Source organism: Myotis myotis, unplaced genomic scaffold, assembly GCF_014108235.1.
Source record: "Myotis myotis isolate mMyoMyo1 unplaced genomic scaffold, mMyoMyo1.p scaffold_m19_p_17, whole genome shotgun sequence".
Classification (NCBI taxonomy): Eukaryota; Metazoa; Chordata; class Mammalia; order Chiroptera; family Vespertilionidae; genus Myotis; species Myotis myotis.
Genome location: NW_023416321.1, coordinates 31,845,999 through 31,864,721, shown reverse-complemented (window position 1 = coordinate 31,864,721; position 18,723 = coordinate 31,845,999). Strand labels below are relative to the sequence as shown.

The following is an 18,723-nucleotide window of genomic DNA, read 5'->3' as shown; positions in this document are numbered from 1 at the left end:
ATTGCAGATATTTAATTCCTTTTACTCAACCACTGATCTGGGGAAAACCATAGAAACAGAGAATACAGGATTTTAAATGGTTCCCTAACTAAATGCTTAGTGATCATGATTAAAAAGCTTGACTTAGTCTTAGCTCAAAAAAAATATAATTTTGCTACAGTAAAATAAAGTGTCATCAAAGGTTTACATAATCTAGAGATAATTTAAAAGATTATTTAGGTTTGTGGATAGATAAGCTTTTCTGGCCTTAATGCTGACCAATATCCTTAAGTTACTCATAAGTGTGGCTACTGGAGCTCTGCTATTAATGACCCCCAACATGTGATTCCGAGCATGCTCCAACAAAATACTTCCCATCAGCCAATAGGGAGTCTTTCCCAGGATGGATGCAACAAAATTCAGAAACTTGCTCATGTTTGTTGGCAGTATTTTCTACCTCGGAGAATCCAGAGGGTAATTAACTACACTTTAAAAGACAGGGAGCTTTAGCACTGCCAAAGGTCATAGCTTTAAGGCTGTCCTTTGAGTAAAATACAGCAAATCACATTTTTTACAAGTATAACAAAGATCCAATATCTCCCCTCTCCCCGCACTGCTGAATAGCAACACACAACTACAGAAGGTTTTAATATTGTGATTAAAGTAGAAAATAGTTTTAATATTGTGCATGTTTTCATCCTTTGGGCTGATGCTTTTCAATCTTTATAAAGAATGTCTTAATTCTATGAATCTTGACAGTGGGAGGTGGGGGAGTATTTTTCTAGGTCAGAAAGCTGTGTCAGCTTTAAACAATTCTCAATTTGTAATAGCAAAAATTCTGAAGGACACACCTGATGGCCAGAGAAAATTCCAACACTGTCAGCCCAAATCGCTTCTTTATCAAGTCCTTGCTCTTTAATAAGCCAGAATGGAGAATTATTTAGCTGGCTGTTTCTATCAGTCTCCTCCATGCTTTCACTTTAATAATCATTTTGTTTTCCTAGAGTTGGACTCAGCCAACACTCTGATCAGGACCACCTAATACTGGCTTGAAGGAAGGACGACATCCATAGGGAACACACAATGACTTTTCAATTTATCAGTAGTCATCTCCTACTAAACCACTGCTGCTTAACAAACCATCCTGGTTATTCACCTGTATACATTGACCTACTCAACTGCCTAATAAATTAGGACACTCTATTCCATCACTAAAACTAAAAACCATTTGGCTATCCTTAAAAGCCTCTTACTTAATATCAAGTATAGAGATTATTAAATATACCTTGGTCAAAAGAAAAAAAGTACTTAGGAAAAAAGAAAGCCTTGGAAAGTCAGATTAGTTAAAGTTCAAATGAAAAGTAAAACATTTCATTTACAGTGACACTATCTTTTTCTTCATGAAGAAAATCTTACCTCGCAAAATCTGATAAAGAAAAACTTTGACATGATCTGAGCTGAGTGGTTGAGGAGACACGATAATTTTATGTAGGTCACTCTGCATCAATTCTGTGACAACATATCTTGAGGCATTAAGTTAAGGAGAGTTCAGAGAATTCAGCCCCCAATGCCCTCAAAGTGGGCTCCAAGTCAAAAGAAGAACTTCTATTTTTAAGGATAGTAAAAGCGTAGGAAAAGAAAGCTTCTAGACAGCATAATAGAGGTGAGAACCCAGCCCTCAGAAGACATTGCAAAATTTTAAGAATTTACTGTTTAAAAGTTAGCAGATCCACCAAGTGACTTCCCTATAATCAGCATTATAAAAGAGATAAATAAGAGTAAACATTTTAAATGATAGCCAGGCCAGGAAGAGTGTGAAGACCAGACTTAGAGTCTATTTCAAACGAGAGAGTCGGTGGTCTCACCCTAGGTCACCATGGCACCAATGGAAAAGATGATGACTTACTTATCAACTGTTATTAAGTATAGTACTCCTAAAAATGTGTAAAATGGCTAGTTCAAATTGAAGTTGTCATGTAATCTCAACAAATTCTCTTATTTAATTTTTATATATTTATATCTTCCTTATTAAAATTTAAGCTTCCCATGCTTTATATTCTGTTATATTCTCAGGGTTTTGCTCAATGAACACACAGCAGATGATCCAAGGTGGGGGCCTGTGGAGCAATGGAGAGGTGGAATTCAGAGCTCTTACAAAGGTAAGGTCTTTTGGTATATCTAGAACAGAACAGATTCATGTCTTAGCCTGCCTGCAGTTGAGAACTCATTTTGAGTTTTTTGATTTAAGTAAAATCATGCATCACTTATTGATGGAGATACGTTCTAAGAAAGGCATTATTAAGCGATTTCGTCCTTGTGCGAGCATCAGAGAGTGCACTTACACAAACCTAGATGGAATAGCCGCCTACATACCTAGACTACATGGGATAGCCTACTGCTCCTAGGCCTCAAACCTTTACAGCATGTACCGAATACTGTTGGCAACTGTCACACAATGGTAAGAATTTGTGTATTTAAACAGAGAAAGGGTACAGTAAAAATATGGTATAAAACAGTGATGGCGAACCTTTTGAGCTCGGCGTGTCAGCATTTTGAAAAACCCTAACTTAACTCTGGTGCCGTGTCACATATAGAAATTTTTTGATATTTGCAACCATAGTAAAACAAAGACTTATATTTCTGATATTTATTTTATATATTTAAATGCCATTTAACAAAGAAAAATCAACCAAAAAAATGAGTTCGTGTGCCAGAGGTGTCATAGGCTCGCCATCTCTGGTATAAAAGATAAAAAAAAATGGTACACCTGCATAAGACATGCATGGAGGCTGCAGGACTGCTCTGGGTGAGTCAGCAATGAGTCAATGGGAAGGCCTAGGACATCATGGACACTAAGGCTACACTAAATTTACCAAAAAATATTTTTCTTTCTTCAATAATAAATTAACCTTAGCCTACTATAACTTTTTTACTTTATAAACTTAAATTTTTTAAGCTTTTCACCTCTATTGTAACAACACTTAGCTTAAAACACAAACACATTGTACAGCTGCACCAAAATATTTTTCTTTATATTAGACTAGAGGCCCAGTGCACGACATTCGTGCACTGGGGGAGGGAGGGGTCCCTCAGCCCGGCCTGTGCCCTCTTGCAGTCCGGGACCCCTTGCTTCTCACTGTCTGCCTGCTCTCTGCTTCTTACTGGGAGGGCACTGACCACTAGGGGGCAGCTGCTGCGCTGAGCGTCGGCCCCTGGTGGTCAGTGCGCCTAATCGTGACTGGTTGATCTGCCGTTTGATCAATTTGCATATTAGGGTTGTATTATATAGAATAAGCTTTTCTATTTAAAAATTTTTAATTTTTTTAAAAACAAAGACATGAACACACATTAGCCTAGACCGGTGGTCAGCAAACTGCGGCTCGCAAGCCACATGCAGCTCTTTGGCCCCTTGAGTGTGGCTCTTCCACAAAATACCAACTTCTGTGCATGGGCCACGAAGTTTCAATCGCACTGTACATGCGCGCCCGCACATGGTACTTTGTGGAAGAGCCACACTCAAGGGGCCAAAGAGCCGCATGTGGCTCGCGAGCTGCAGTTTGCCGACCACTGGCCTAGACCTATATTGATCAGGATAATTGATATCACTATTTTCCACTCCACACCATATCTCATTGAGAACTCTTCAGGGGCAGTAACATGCATGAAGCTGTCATCTCCTCTGATAACACTGTCTTCTAAAATAACTACTGAAGGACTGCCTGAGGCTCTTCTTGAGAAAGTGTCACTCGCTTCAGAACTATGTCCATGGGGGTTTGCTTGATTGCTTTTTTCCATCATAGATTTGCTTATAAGCTGTATGTCTTCTGGCAAGCAATTTTCCTCCTCAATCACTTATCTAGAATTTTCAAAAATTCTTCACCTGTCTTCACATCAGCATTTGCAGACTCACCAATCACTCCGACATGATGTAATGAATAACAATTCTTTAATAACTTAAACCACCCAGAGTTAGCAGTAAATTCAACATTGTAGTCAAGTTCAGCCTTTTCTTTCAACATCGCAAACAAACTTTTTGCTTTGGCCATGATTGTTATGGGGCTTGTAGGGATATGCTTCTGTGTTGGTCATCAATCTAGGTCATTAGAAGTTTCTCCATGTTTGATATAGGCTCCTCTCAACTTTTTGTTAGTCTTGATGCCTTCAATGAAGCAGATCCTTCAACAGTTCCATCACTTTGTTCTTCAAGATTGTACCTATGGTAGAATGGGGCATGCTTAACAGACCAATAACCTTCCTCATTTTCCACCTTTGTAGTCCTGAATCACTTTTATTTCATAACCAGGTCAATAATTCAACATAGTATGTTACTAGCAACATTAGCAGATTTTGTATGTTTAGGGGCCATGATGAATAAAACAACACAATATTAAATCAAGCACAAGAGAAAATGGTGCAATCAAAAGACATGGTAAACATGAGATGTATGAGGCTGCTGGCATAATATGGCCAACTTTTCAAAATTATTATTTTTTTTAAAAAAAATATATTTTATTGATTTTTTACAGAGAGGAAGGGAGAGGGATAGGGAGTTAGAAACATTGATCAGCTGCCTCCTGCACACTCGCCACTGGGGACATGCCCGCAACCAAGGTACATGCCCTTGACTGGAATTGAACCCGGGACCCTTGAGTCCGCAGGCCAACGCTCTATCCACTGAGCCAAACCGGTCAGGGCCAAAATTATTTTTTTATAAGTACAAAGAATACACTCTAAAACAATGATAAAAATATAGTAAAAACATAAACCAGTAACACAATTGTTTATTATCAAGTATTATGTACTATAAATAATTGCACATGCTATACTTTTAAACGACTGGCAGTGCAGTAGTTGGTCTACATCACATCACCACAAACACATGAGTAATGTGTTGCACTAGGACATTATGATGGCTATGACATCGCTTGGCAATAGTTTTTCAGCTCCAATATAGTCTTATGGGACCACCATCATATATGTGGTATATTGTTGAAGGAAACATGTTATGTGGCACATGACTGCTTAACAGAAAATTCTGTTGGTCTTTTGAAAATCTAGCCACAGAATTTGACCACTTCTTACCATGATCACTGTTACCACACTGGCCCATGACCCCTAGATTTCTAAAATATAACAGCTAGAATACATTTTTTTACTGTTACATTTTTGTTTTGTCTATAAATTAACAGTCACTTTATTATTTAGAAAATATAATTTTTATGGCTTTTACACTCGTAGGTAAGATTTTTATCTTAGATTTTATTAACCAGATTCTTTTATTTTTTTAAAGAATCAAATTTCCCCTTTATTGATTTATATTTTTAATCCTCACCTGAGGATATTTTTCCATTGATTTTTAGAGAGAGTAGAAGAGAGAGGGAAAGACAGAAAGAACTATGGATGTGAGAGAAACACATCGAGTGGTTTCCTTCTGCATAGGCCTGGGCCTGGGTCGAGGAAGAGTCTGCAATTGAGGTACATGCCCTTGACCGGAATCAAACCGGGGACATTTGGTCTGCAGGCCAACACTCTGTCCATTGAGCCAAACTGGCCAGGGCAACCAGATTCTTTTCAAAGAAATACATTCTATTCATAATGAAGGTTAGTGAGGAAAGGAGATTTGGCCTGCAGAATTTCCTTCTAGTTCAGTACAGAATGTTAGAATCATCCTATAAAATGATACACATTAGCTAATTTATAATATTACTAGAGGCCTGATGCACAAAATTCATGAAAGGGGCTCGGCCCCCGCCACCCTGACTTCATCTGGAAGGTTGTCTGGTCTAATTAGCATATTATGCTTTTATTAGTATAGATCATCAGGGTTAGATTTAATTTTTCTTAACAGTTTTAAAACTTTTTCTTATAAAAATTTTCAAACACACATAAGATTTGAAAGAATTAAACAGTGACATACCCATCACCTAGATTCTGCACTTACTATTTTGCCATATTTGTTTTAGCACACATTTATCCATGGCTCCTTCCCTTCATCAATTCATCTTATTTCTGTATGCATTTCACAGAGCAATCTTTTAGAATGAAAGTCAGATTATGTCACTATTCTGCAAAAGCTTCCCATTTCATTTAGAGTAAAAGTCAAAGTCCTAAAAATGTCCTTCCAGGGCCATAAATGATCTGGCCTTCTGACCTTCTCTCTGATCACTTTTTTCCTTGCTATTCTCTACACATGCTAGACAACCTCTGGCCTTGCGCCTTTGCTCTAGTTGTCCCCTTTGCCTGGACTGTGCTTCTCCAGACATCTACTAGGCCCGTGGTCGGCAAACTGCGGCTCGCGAGCCACCTGCGGCTCTTTGGCCGCTTGAGTGTGGCTCTTCCTAAGCCTTAGGTATACCCTAATTCAGTTAATAACAATGTACCTACCTATATAGTCTAAGTGTAAAAAATTTGGCTCTCAAAAGAAATTTCAGTCGTTGTACTGTTGATATTTGGCTCTGTTGACTAATGAGTTTGCCGACCACTGTACTGGGCTATTTCACCCTGTTTGTTTTTGCTTGACTTTTATCTTTCAAGTGAGGCCTACCTTGATCACTAATACTGCATCATGCATGTCTTGTCCAACTGCCACCCTTCACACAGCTCTATTCCCTCCCCCCCTTAGCACTTACCTACATAATTTACTTACTTTGTTTATTGTTTGTCTGCCCAACCCTGCTCCATGCAAGGGCTTTTGTCTGTTTCATTCATATCTATCCCCAACTCTCAGAAACAATGCCTGCATAAAATAAGTCCCTATAAACATCTGTTGAGTGAATGCACTACTGATTACCTACTAGGTTCTAGCCACTCTAAGATTTAAACATCTTATCACTTTTTACAGAGGCTTGCAACCAATCCTGAATTTAGGCCTACCTGCATCCCTACTTTCTGAGGTACTGGATGTTTCCAATTTCTGTGCTGTTCTGATATTCTACAGCAAGAACCAACCTGTTCTTGGGTTCTCACTACTGCCGGCATAGGCTTCTGCCTCTTGCAGTTTTTAATCCTTTACTGACATTTTATGGACCGTGCAGGAAGGACTGGCAATAAGAATTTGTGTTTTATCATCTGTGTTTTCATGTTAAAAACTGATTAAATGTTTATTTGCCACATACTAGTATGTATGAGTATGAGAGAAAAAAAGGAAAAGAGAGTGTGAGTGTCTGAGAGAGAGAGAGAGAGAGAGAGAGAGAGAGAGAGAGAGAGAGAGAATTGTTCTTGTCCTTTGCTCAATTTTCTACTGGGGTGATAATTTTTATTTGTAAGAGTGCTTTACAAATTAAGGATATTAACCCTGTAATGAAAAAAATTTCCTACTAGAATCTTAATCATAGGATAGAGCCAGGAAAAAACTTCTATTTGTACCATTAAGCCTTAATCAGAAGTACCAATATTCTTGAGTTGGTTCCAGGAATCTCAAGGGACAAAGACAAAGAAACATTACACAAGGAAAAAACAAACCAACAAAACAAAACCAGAAACACTTCACAACTGCCATCACTGTATTGTGTTGTCACTTGAGGTTTTTTTCAGGGGAAAAAAATCCTAAATAGAGTATGAAGCACTGTGGGATGTCAGTCATGTCTGCTGGGTTAATTGACAATTTTTTGTTCCTGCCAGGATTGAAAAGTTCTTGCATTGAAGTGAAGAGCAGGTTCTATTCTATTCTGTCTCCCATATCCACAAAACTGGCAGCCAACTTATGATGCCAGAATCTTTACTGTCAGTAGACACACTTGGTATGCATGCAAGCGGCAGAGAGAAAACACCTTAATTTTCAAGTTATCAGGTTGCATTCATAGTGCTGGTACTGGAAAAACCTTGTTTTGATTTATAAAAGAAACACACTGATACAAGAACCAAAAACAGAGAATAAGTATAAAATAATGTCATATGCTTTCTTCTGACAGTGACTACATTCTCAAAGAAAGGGAAAAAAGAAAACATTGTCTGGCTAGCATAGTCCTGTTTTAACCAGATATTTTAAAAACAATTAATCATTTCAGAAAAAAATGCTTACATTTCATTTGCCATTTTTTACAAAACATTATTTCCAGATCAGGGTGTTGTTGACCTACTGGATTTGAATGGACAATATGGGACCACTTTTGACCAACAAAAATAATAATTTCATATGGTTCAACCTAACACAAAGTAATACCAGATAGCAAAAAATTGAAAAGCAAAGTGTTCAAAATGAATATAGAGCATAAGTAAATTCTTCTACATTAAGACCACATACATATGTGTGTAATTTTTCTCACAAAATAACTTATTTTATTTCCCAAAATATAAACCAGCAGGTATTCCCTCTGCTAAACACAAATGACTAGATCACCATGTCTCTGTCCTCAGGATCAGTGAACTTGAAAAACCTTTCAATCAACTTCCTGTTATAATATTTAAGAAAGGAGAGTTTAAGAGTGCTACTTTCATATCTCTGCTTTTTGAGATGATAGACTAGGTGAGAAAAGAATGGGGGTCAGTTAATAAACTCTTATTTTAACCAGAAAGTCTATGGCAAAACCACAAAGAGCCCCTGCCTATCTTTACCATTTTAAAAATAATTGTCTTTAATTTATATTTTTATTAATTTCAGAGAGGAAGGGAAAGAAAGAGATAGAAACATCAATGATGAGAATCACTGATTGGCTGCCTCCTGCACGCTCTCTACTGGGGATCGAGCCCACAACCAGGGCATGTGCCCCGACTGGGAACTGAACCGTGACCTCCTGGTTCATAGGTTGACTGACGCTCAACCTCTGAGCCAAACAGGCCAGGCTACACTTATCATTTGGTTTACCTTTGTACAGATATTCTTTCCCCTCCACTAGTATCTTTTAAATATAACAGACTGAAATATTTTAAATGTATAATTTTTACAAATGGGTTAAAACAGCCACTCAGCAGAGATTATGTTTTGTCAAGTTTTAGTTGGAAATATATTTTTCACTCCTCAAGTAAAGCAGTTTTTTCTTCATAGAAAACAAGTCAACAGCCAGGCTGACCTTTTACAAATTTATTTCTCTGGAAAATACAATTCCTGAATGTGAAGACTTAACAGTGTAGGTGCAGAAATGTAGAAGCCACACATATCGCTTTATAATAAGGTTTCTGCTTTGCTCTAGCAGAAATCCTCTGAAGTCTCAATCCCCAGCATAATGTCTCCCAGATGTCTCAACTAGTTGCCATGCCAACAAAAGCAGCTTAAATTAAATGAGGGCCTGAAAAGGCACCTGCATCACTCCAGGTCTGTTGCACATTAAATAAAGCTCTCTTGACAGGGACTCAGAGGTGCCATTAACTTGAACAGCAGCTATCTGATTATTGTTTCTGAGTAATTTAATGAGGGTCTCCAAACAAGAGGAAAAACAGGGTGCTCTTTCTCTCTTCCTGTCCTTCTAAATGGGACAGCCTCTCCGGCAGCTGGTGCACCGGCTGGGTCAATGACTTTGCCATGGCCTTTTAAGTTACCATTGGGCAAAGAAAAAACATAGGACCTAAGTTAGGCTTTCAGGAGAATATTAACAAATTAACCATTTTTCCCTATTAAATCTCATCATTAAAAAATGACCATAAAAAACACACTGTACATGGTATGCCAACCTCAGAGTGCTTTAACAGCCCTACTATAATAAATTGCTGCTGATTGCAGCAATTAGTTAAGTAGCTCCATGAAATATGAATTTCAAAATGTACTAATTTGCTTCAGGAAAGTGAATGATGCAAATGAACGATGCAAATGAACAATTATAATGTATGGGTGGGGGCATGGCAGCTCTGATACCACAGGTGCCTAAGAAAAACAGTGTTTCTGTGTTGTTTTACAGTTAATTTTTCTGGGTAATACTGACATTTTAGAAGCTTCTTTATAAGAGGGTAGAAAATAGTCCTTTTGCTGTTTTCTCAAATATTATTAATTACTAGGGAATATCACTTAATGAAAAACACAAACTTAGGGTAGAGTTGGGTGATTTACCCAAGGTCACATTCTCAGTCTGTAAAAAGCCAGGACTGCCTGGCTAGTGTGGCTCAGTGGTTGAGCATCGACCTACGAACCAGGAGGTCAAGGATGGATTCCCAGTCAGGGCACATGCCTGCGTTTCAGGCTGGGTCCCCAGAGGGGGGCGTGCAGGAGGCAGCTGATCAATAATTCTCTTTCATCACTAATGTCTCTCTCTCTCTCCCTCCCTTTCTGAAATTAAAAAAAATTTAAGCAAACAAACAAACAAATAAATAAAAGCCAGGACTACCTTAGGTTTCCTGACTGCTACTCTAGTTGTTTCCCATAGAGCTGGCCTACTAGTCCCATTTTTTTTTTAACCAAATAACATAACAGTATGGAGATTACTTTGAAATGAAGAGAAGCTGAGTTACTTTTAATTATGTAATATGAGAAGAAAAGGAAAAAGGAAGCTAACTTTTTGTTGAAGCTACTATGTGACTAATCCTCACATAATAACTAATTTGTAACTCTCCACTGTTGGTAGAGGTTAAGCTGCTGACACAGATCTTGGACTTAAACCTAGGTTGTAAAGATTCTGAGGTTTGACCCTTTCCATGAAATTTTGCCTCACTTTGTTTACTACTAAAAGAGAAAATGAAATTCATGGGGCTGACATTATTTCCTGTTATAAAAACCAAGTTTCAAGGAAAAAAAATCAGAAGTTCAATATTTCATTACATGAGGCAGCTTTCAGCATTTCTCCTTTGTCATGTATTTTCAAATGGGAAGTCACTCTGTTCATTCTTCAACAAATACTCTGAATAGCAGACACTGTTCTAGGCACTGGAAATGCAGTGGTGTACAAGAGCATCACTGCCCTCAATGAGTTTATAGCCTAACAAGGGAGACGAACAATTAAACAAGCAATTACAATACAGCCATTCCAAGACTACAACAATGTGCCCTGGCTGGTTAGCTCAGTTGGTTAGAGCATCGTCCCAATACAAGAGGTTGTGGGTTTGATCCCATCAGGGCACATACAAGAATCAACCAATCAAGGAATAAATAAGTGGAACAACAAGTACATGTGTTGTTCTCTCTCTCAAAGCAATAAATAAAAAAATTAAAAAAAAAAAAAAGATTACAACGTTATGGTTAACCTCATACAGCCCCTTAGGTATTGCTTTGGAATTGAATATGTAAGACTTGCCACCAGAAATAAAATTAAAAAAGAAGCACAACCAAGACATATTACTTTAAAGAGACAAATCTCTAAGTTATTAGAATTGCTAAATTCCAGTAAACAGAGATTTAACCCTTTAGTAAAACATCTTAAGAAACAATCACGATTTCTTCAACTTTTACTGAATTTCTAAATTATATGTATGTTCTAATAAGCAATTTACTTATATCTATAAAAACACATACATACTTACATTTGGTTTTCTAAAATGGTTCACCTTAAATTTAAAAAAACATACACGAGAAATAATAAAAAAGGCAATTAACATTTACTGAGATCTCACTATGTGCTAGGCACTTTCCAAGCACTTTATATAAATTATCTCAACGAATTCTCAGAAGTGACAGGTTATTTGAAGGAACTAATTGTCCTCATTTTGAGTTTTATTTATTTATTTAATCCTCACCTGATGATAGTTTTTCCATTGATTTTCAGAGAATGTAGAAGGGAGGGAGGGAGGGAGAAGAAGAGAGAGAGAGAGAGAGAGAGAGAGAGAGAGAGAGAGAGAGAGAGAGAGAGAGAGAAAGAGAGAGAGAGAGAGAGAGAGAAAGAAACACATTGATTGCCTCCTGCATCTATCCTGACCAGGAATCTAACCTTTTGGTGCAGAGGACGACACCCAACCAAGTGAGCCACACTGGCCAGGGCTAGATCACCTCATTACCTCATTTAATCCTCATAACAACTTGGGACTATTCCCATGTTAACAGATCTAGTTTGGGGGTGAAGGAACGTCAGGAAGACGGCCCAAATAATGATACTTCTTTTCCATCAACTAAAAAATAATACAAAGATTAAGAAAATCACAGAGACAAGTTTTTCTACCTCACACTCACTTTACCTACCCGCCTCTTTCCACCTCCTGAGCATTTACTTCCGTTAAGTCTTATTCCTTTTACCCTTTAGTCAAATTACAAAGCTAAAATAAATTCAATAAACATTTCCCTGTAGCTATGAATCATATATACTTACTTGAATAGGTTCATATCCTCTACTTTTTTAAATGGATGAGAACTTTAAAAATTAGCTTATGTGTGTGTATATATCACAGGGACCCCCTCAGCTAACTTTTTGTGTGGGGTATAGGGTTGGGCTAGTAGCTCTTGACATGAAAAACAAAAACAAAAGAAAGTCTTAACTAGAGATTGCTGAAAATATAGAACAAGCCTTTGGTGGGATGTCTAAATTGAAAATATAAATCTGGGAATCATTATATATGGTAAGAAATAGCAATTTCTACTTTCTATTAAAGGAAATCTGCCACAGATAGAGTATTAATTCTACTTTTGATTATAATCTTTTTCTTTGCACAAAGTTTTTCTCTTTTATTAAAATTTTTTTCTATTTCTTTCCTTCTTTTATTTTGAGAACCTGGATACTAAAATTATGGAAGCACATCACCACTAATGAGTTATAAATCCAACCTCGATGACATTACATTCTTTAAAATAAGGTGCCAATATTCACTGTAAAATAATGCTCACCAGAGTTGGTGCACAGTGCCCAAATACAATATGCAGGACACCCTGCTAGACTCCTACAAAGGTTGCTGAGGAAGAAAATGTGTTCATGGACAGAATTTGAAACAGGAAAAAGCAAAAATAAGGACTCTTCTGAGGAGAGATGAGGTGGGAATATATTAGATAGACCAGAAAGGCAGAGAAACCAGAGGGGTATTTAGCGTAACTGTACACTTTTGTACAATTTTCTTTGATGCAAAAAAGAATTATGGGCTAGAAATGCAGGTAGGAAACTAACCTAGAGCCTGGCAGCAAACTACAACTTAATGGTAAGCTTCCCCTGACCTCTTTCTCCAATTTAAACCAATCTGTACTGTGATCAATATCTGTTCAGCCCACCTCTATGATGATGCATCTATTTTAGGAAGTAATCTAAGAATGCATGATCATCAACCTCTGCCGCAAAGCCTGACTACTCCAGCTGTCAAAGGTAATTCTGCACAAAAGCTACACCATCACCAGAGAAACAAATGCTGACACCAAATTCTGACCTTCAATTATGAGTAAGATGATTGAATCCTTTTCTATTTTTAGAAAGTCATGATTACTCAAGCAGTCTCAGAGGCTGTAGGACTGGTGCCAACTGCATCTTTGTTTAATCATCATCATTAGCATCAATAAATACTGACTGGGCACCAAGTGGGTGTAGAGAGCATGCTAACTCAGTGACAACACAGGAAAAAGATGGATGAATGCAAGGCAACATTCAAAAGGTTAGAAAAGACTGAGATTGATATGTAAGAATCAAATACAGAAAATAAGCAAAAAGATTTCAATGTACATTGCCATAGAAGTTTGACCAAGAAGAAAAATAGCTGGTATTTACTGAGTTTTCTGTTAGGCAATCCAGCTTTAAATGAATTTAGCCTCATCTACTCCTAATTACTCTAAGAAGTAAATCCTATTATGATTGCCACTATGCAAACTAGTGAAGAGGTTTAGAGAGGCGAAGGAACTAGCCAAAGATCACAGTTAGTATTCTGCAGAAATGGCGGCAGAGCCCAGGCTCTGTTCTTAATCCGTGCTCTGTCTTTCAAAAGATTAATTAAACCTCAAAAAAGGTGAACAAAATAATTCTACTTCAGGAGAGAGAAGGCCAGGAAGCTGATTTTACAATGAGGAGTTAAATGGATTTAGGCAGTGAAAGGCAGGGGAGTGTAGGTTTTGGAATCACACACGAGGTTAGAATCTTGACTCTGCCACTTACTAGCTTGATAACATTAGCAAGTTAATGCCAGGGTTTAGATGTTGTATGTGAATCACATACAAATGTCACGCATATATGGTGAACAGGGCTTCCATGGTAGCTGCTATCATCATTGTTATGGGAGGGAGGAAGGATAGTGAGTTTATAAAACATCAAAATGCTAGGCACTGTGCCAAATGTCCTGCACACATTAATTAATTTATTCCTTGTAACAGTTCTTTGAGGGAAAATATTATCACTGAGGAAACTGAGGCTCAGGGAAGAGTATCAAATAACGTTTTCAAAGTAAAAAAACTAGTAAGTTGGGGGTGATGAGAGGGGATTCACAGTTGAACTCAGGACTGCCCGATATCCAAGTCCATGCCTTACACATACTATTCTTTTATTTTTTTAATATATATTTTGAAACTGACCATTCTTATTTCTTCCCAACACTTCCTCCTTCCTCCCAGGAAAAAGCTAAAATAATGTAAGTAAAAAGAAACACAAAACAGGTAACTAATTTAATAAGTTCTTTTAAGTTCCTGATCTTAAAAGGAAAGATCAGGCAATCTCAAAAGGATATCACTGCTGAAGAGGACAATTTTATTCACTTACTAATGGGATCTCATGTGGTTTATTGGCACCAACCACCAGTATGTCCATGATAGTCACATTCCTTCATGAGGACAAAGAAATCTTTTCTTAGATGAGTGCATATTATTTTTGAGAGAGACCTAGAGTTGGTCTTGGACAGACTGGAAACTCAAGGGAGCAAATAAAAGGGCTAATCTCTATGGGATCTCTGTAAACCTCCACACAGGGGTCCCCTGGTTTTGGTAAAGGGCTGCTAGTAATCCTTTTTTTTTTGCCACATGATCTCACTCATTTATGGATAATAAAGACCATTATAAACTTATGAACAAAAATAGATACAGAGGCAGAACTGCCTCGAACAAACTGTCAAACTACAGCGGGATGGCCGGGGAGGGTTGGGGAGCTGGAGGGGGGTGGAGGGTAAGAGATCAACCAAAGGACTTGTATGCATGCATATAAGCATAACCCAGGGCTGCTAGTAATCTTAAGTCTTGAGCCCAGGGTGGTAAAAATTAGCTATCAGATTGGTATTCCATAACTGATTAGTATTTTATATTTTCAAAACAACAAAAATACACATATGCAAAAGAAAACTTCGCTTGGCTCATGTATGACATACTTCCTTTGGAAAAATGCCACTTTGACCCAATCCTATTTTCTACCATCTGGCTCTCTTGCCAACTCTAATGGATGTAACAATGATAGGAAAAGACTATCAATTAAACACATAATTATTAAACCCATCACCAACTGTATAATTCAGTGTTCTTAATATTTAATAATGACATTCATACAGTATTCAGAGAACAAACTGACATAATAAGTACTGCATAAATAAACTGTACTCTCGCTAAAATACAGGTTTGTGTTCGTGCGCTGTAGGTCTATTAAGTTCCCTAAAGTACTGCTCTCAAATAAATTGAGCTGGTAGCAGGAGACTCAGCTGGTCTATGAAGTGGCTAAAAGCCCCACTGTTTCCACATATCCTCCAATTAAGGCAGGTCTAATATATTTAGTGGCTTCTGAAACCTCTGGGTCTCCACGTAACACATGGTTCCTGGTGTCTACTGATCTCAAAAAATAAAGTCAGAACAGTGGGATATAACAAAAAGATCAAATAAATACTCGTAGGAGTGTTCTTAAACTCTCTCACCTGTATTAAGTATGTCAAGAGGCTAATAATCGGAAGGTTAACCAGAAGGTTAAGCAGTTCAGGAGAATGATAATGGGGTTATGAGTCTTTTCAGCAGCTCAAGTTAGGTGAGGCTTTGTTGTTATTCAGTGTTACCCTCTAATAGTTGGGAGGCCTGACAGCATTTCATTCCCACCAGCTGGGAAGTTTTAGAAAGATATTTATTTTCAATGGAGAGGTGAAAAGATTAGATTCAAGTATTAGAATTTTTTGGCCTCACCTGGAACACAGGTGTTTCAAAGAGCTGGTGTGAATAAGTTGTTCCAGCTATGTATAGTGACTCTCTTCGAAGCACAGTGAAAAGAATTCCAACCGTGAGTTGGACTTTAAAACAACCTCAGGATTTGCGAATACACTAAACCCTAAGTAATCTTTATGCAACCAGGAAGGGACCAGTACTAGGGGATGTGACTGCTACTATGGGGTTTGAAAGGGGAGTGGTTCTTGGGATGGCAGGCTGAAGGAGGAAATTATGTATATCCTTTTAATAAGAAAGGTTTGGTAAAGGTAATGAAAAGCTTGGAGGTGCTAACAAGTTGTATATTACATATATTTTCTGGGAAGAAGAGACCAGGTGAGGGAATATGAAATGCTGAGGTTAACAACCCATTCCTCATTAGCAGTTTACATCTTGGTATTTTCTCATTTTTTTAAAATCCTCTCTATATAATAACCCATTCCTCATTAAGAGTTCATATCTTATGTTGTGTGTGTGTTTTAATATATTTTTATTGATTTCAGAGAGGAAGGGAGAGGGAGAGAGAGAGAAACATGGATGAGAGAGAAAAAAATCATTGATCGGCTGCCTCCTGCACAGCCACCACTGGGGATCGAGCCTGCAACCTGGGCATGTGCCCTTGATCAGGAATCAAACCTGGGACCCTTCAGTCTGCAGGCCAACACTCTATCCACTGAGCCAAAGTGGTGAAGGCTGTGGTCTGTGTTTTTTAAATCCCCTCTATAAACAGGCTAGGCTTGTTACTGATAGGCCATTATGAAAATCCAATTGTTTATGATGAAGTCTTTCTAATGACATCTGTTGGTGAGTTTGACATGCTCTGTATTAGAAAGTTCATAGAATTTATTGTCTATGCTTCACTAAGCTCTACATCGATCTGTTTCTGTCTGTCTATCTATCTATCTATCTATCTATCTATCTATCTATCTATCTATCTATCTATCTATCATCTACCTATCTATCATCTTTCCATTCCAGTTCAAGCCTCAAAATACTAGTAAGTCTATTAGTAAGTACAATTATTATTCTCATTTTATTTACCAAGAAACTGAACCAAGATCACACAGGTAGTAAGAAACAAAGTTGGGATTCAAATCTAGGCAGTCTGGTTCTGGGTTCCACTGTAACAGATTTTGTTTCCATTACCTCAAGCTAGAAGAATATGCTGGCTAGGTAGGCCCTGAACCAATCATAAGGATTTTGAAATAAAGAGGATGAGGATTTAGTTCCTGTCTCATGATGTGATAGTAAATCACTAAACTCAATACTACTGTCAAGCAGCAAAAATAAGGGATATTGAGAGTATGGCAGGCAGAAGGAATGGAGGAGACTGATTTTAGACTGCTAATGCATGACACCAAGAACATGTATTGGAGGAGCCACCAAGGCTTTGTAAGGAGAAAAAAGGGAGATGCTTGTCAGTTACCTAACGGAACAACCCTCTAAGACAGTGATTTTCAACCAGTGTGCTGCAAGAGGCACACTGGTGTTCCATAAGAATTTTTAAAACATGCAATACCTGACTATGTATTTCCCTTAGATTTTCAAATAAAAAATAATGACAACAGCCAACACAACAATAACTGTCTAGTGTGATTGAATCAAAATTATACCTATTTTTTGACAGATTGGCAAAAAAATATTTTTTGGTGTGCCACAGAATTTTAGTAATTAGTTTATGTGTGCCATGAGATGACAAAGGTTGAAAATTGCTGCACTAAGAATATGCAATGAAGGTCAATTTTCCACATTCCCATGTTTAAGCTTGCAAACCAGTCTATGACTTAGATCGCTCCCATCCTCTCAGACAAAAGGGAAAGAATAAAACTGATACATTACAGCTAGTTAATAAGAACTGGAGGAATTTATAAACTACTAGAGGCCCGACACACGAAATTTGTGCACAGGTATGGACCCTAGGCCTAGCCTGTGACCAGGGCCATCTTCCCCGGCAGCCGGCCCCACACACCAACCCCCCCCTCCACCCCCCACCCAGGTTCCCAGTTTGCCATTTGGCGATCGGAGCCTGCGGGCTGGGGGGAGAAGCCAAGATTGGCCGTTCCGCCCACTCGCCAGCCCTGCCCCCCCACCAGGGGAGGGACTGAGGTGGTCAGTGCACCTCATAGTGACTGGTCAAGTGGTCGTTCTGCCGTTATGGTCACTGAGCTTTTATTATATAGGATTAGGAATAAATGCTTACTATTGATAAGGTGCTTTATAATAAGAAAGCACTGCTAAATAAGTACTTTAATAACAATATTCGTGTGGCAATTTGTGATAGGGTCTTATGTAAAAAAGCTACCTATCAGATTCAAAAGCTCACCATCTGGAGTTTAGAACTATAGCAGGCTGCTTTGCCTGCTCAATGAAACTGAAGTTTCAACACATTTAATGTTCTATGTGCAATGAGCAACTGATGTATGAAAAACTATTGTGTTAAAACTTCCATATAGCAAAATAGGGTATTTAACTGATTTAGCTTAGAAGAAAATGAAGAGCCTGTTGTATTTGAATTATTTCCTACAGAATAAATATGGGAAGTTTTGAAAACACAATTTTAATCCCTAAATAGTTTTTACTGACTTCAGATAATGAAAACTGATTCATTCTTTCTTTCATTTAATATTGGACAGGAACCAACACTAAGCCAGATTATGAAAAAGAAATCTTGCAATATTAAGTATTTATTAAGTAGGTGCCCATATAGGTCAACAGTTTTACAATCTTTTTTTTTTTTTTAAGTCTTCATCTTCGTGTGATACATGTTTGAATAAATATGAGTTAGGTGATTTTTCCAAAAGGACACAGTGAATTGTAGTAAG

At 37.8% G+C, this 18,723-nt stretch overlaps 1 protein-coding gene across 4 annotated transcripts in view; it reads right to left on the bottom strand.

Annotated features, from left to right (window-relative positions):
• Positions 1-18,723, bottom strand: part of NLK (nemo like kinase) — a 146,717-nt gene that overhangs the window by 35,835 nt on the left and 92,159 nt on the right. For all 4 annotated transcript variants that reach the window (XR_004972880.1, XR_004972881.1, XM_036340673.1 and 1 more), the window contains exon 4: positions 1,396-1,502. Coding sequence is in view for 2 of the 4 variants with exons in the window: in XM_036340673.1 (XP_036196566.1) it covers positions 1,396-1,502 (107 nt within the window). In the remaining 2 variants the exon portion in view is untranslated. The remainder of the gene's footprint in view (positions 1-1,395; positions 1,503-18,723) is intronic.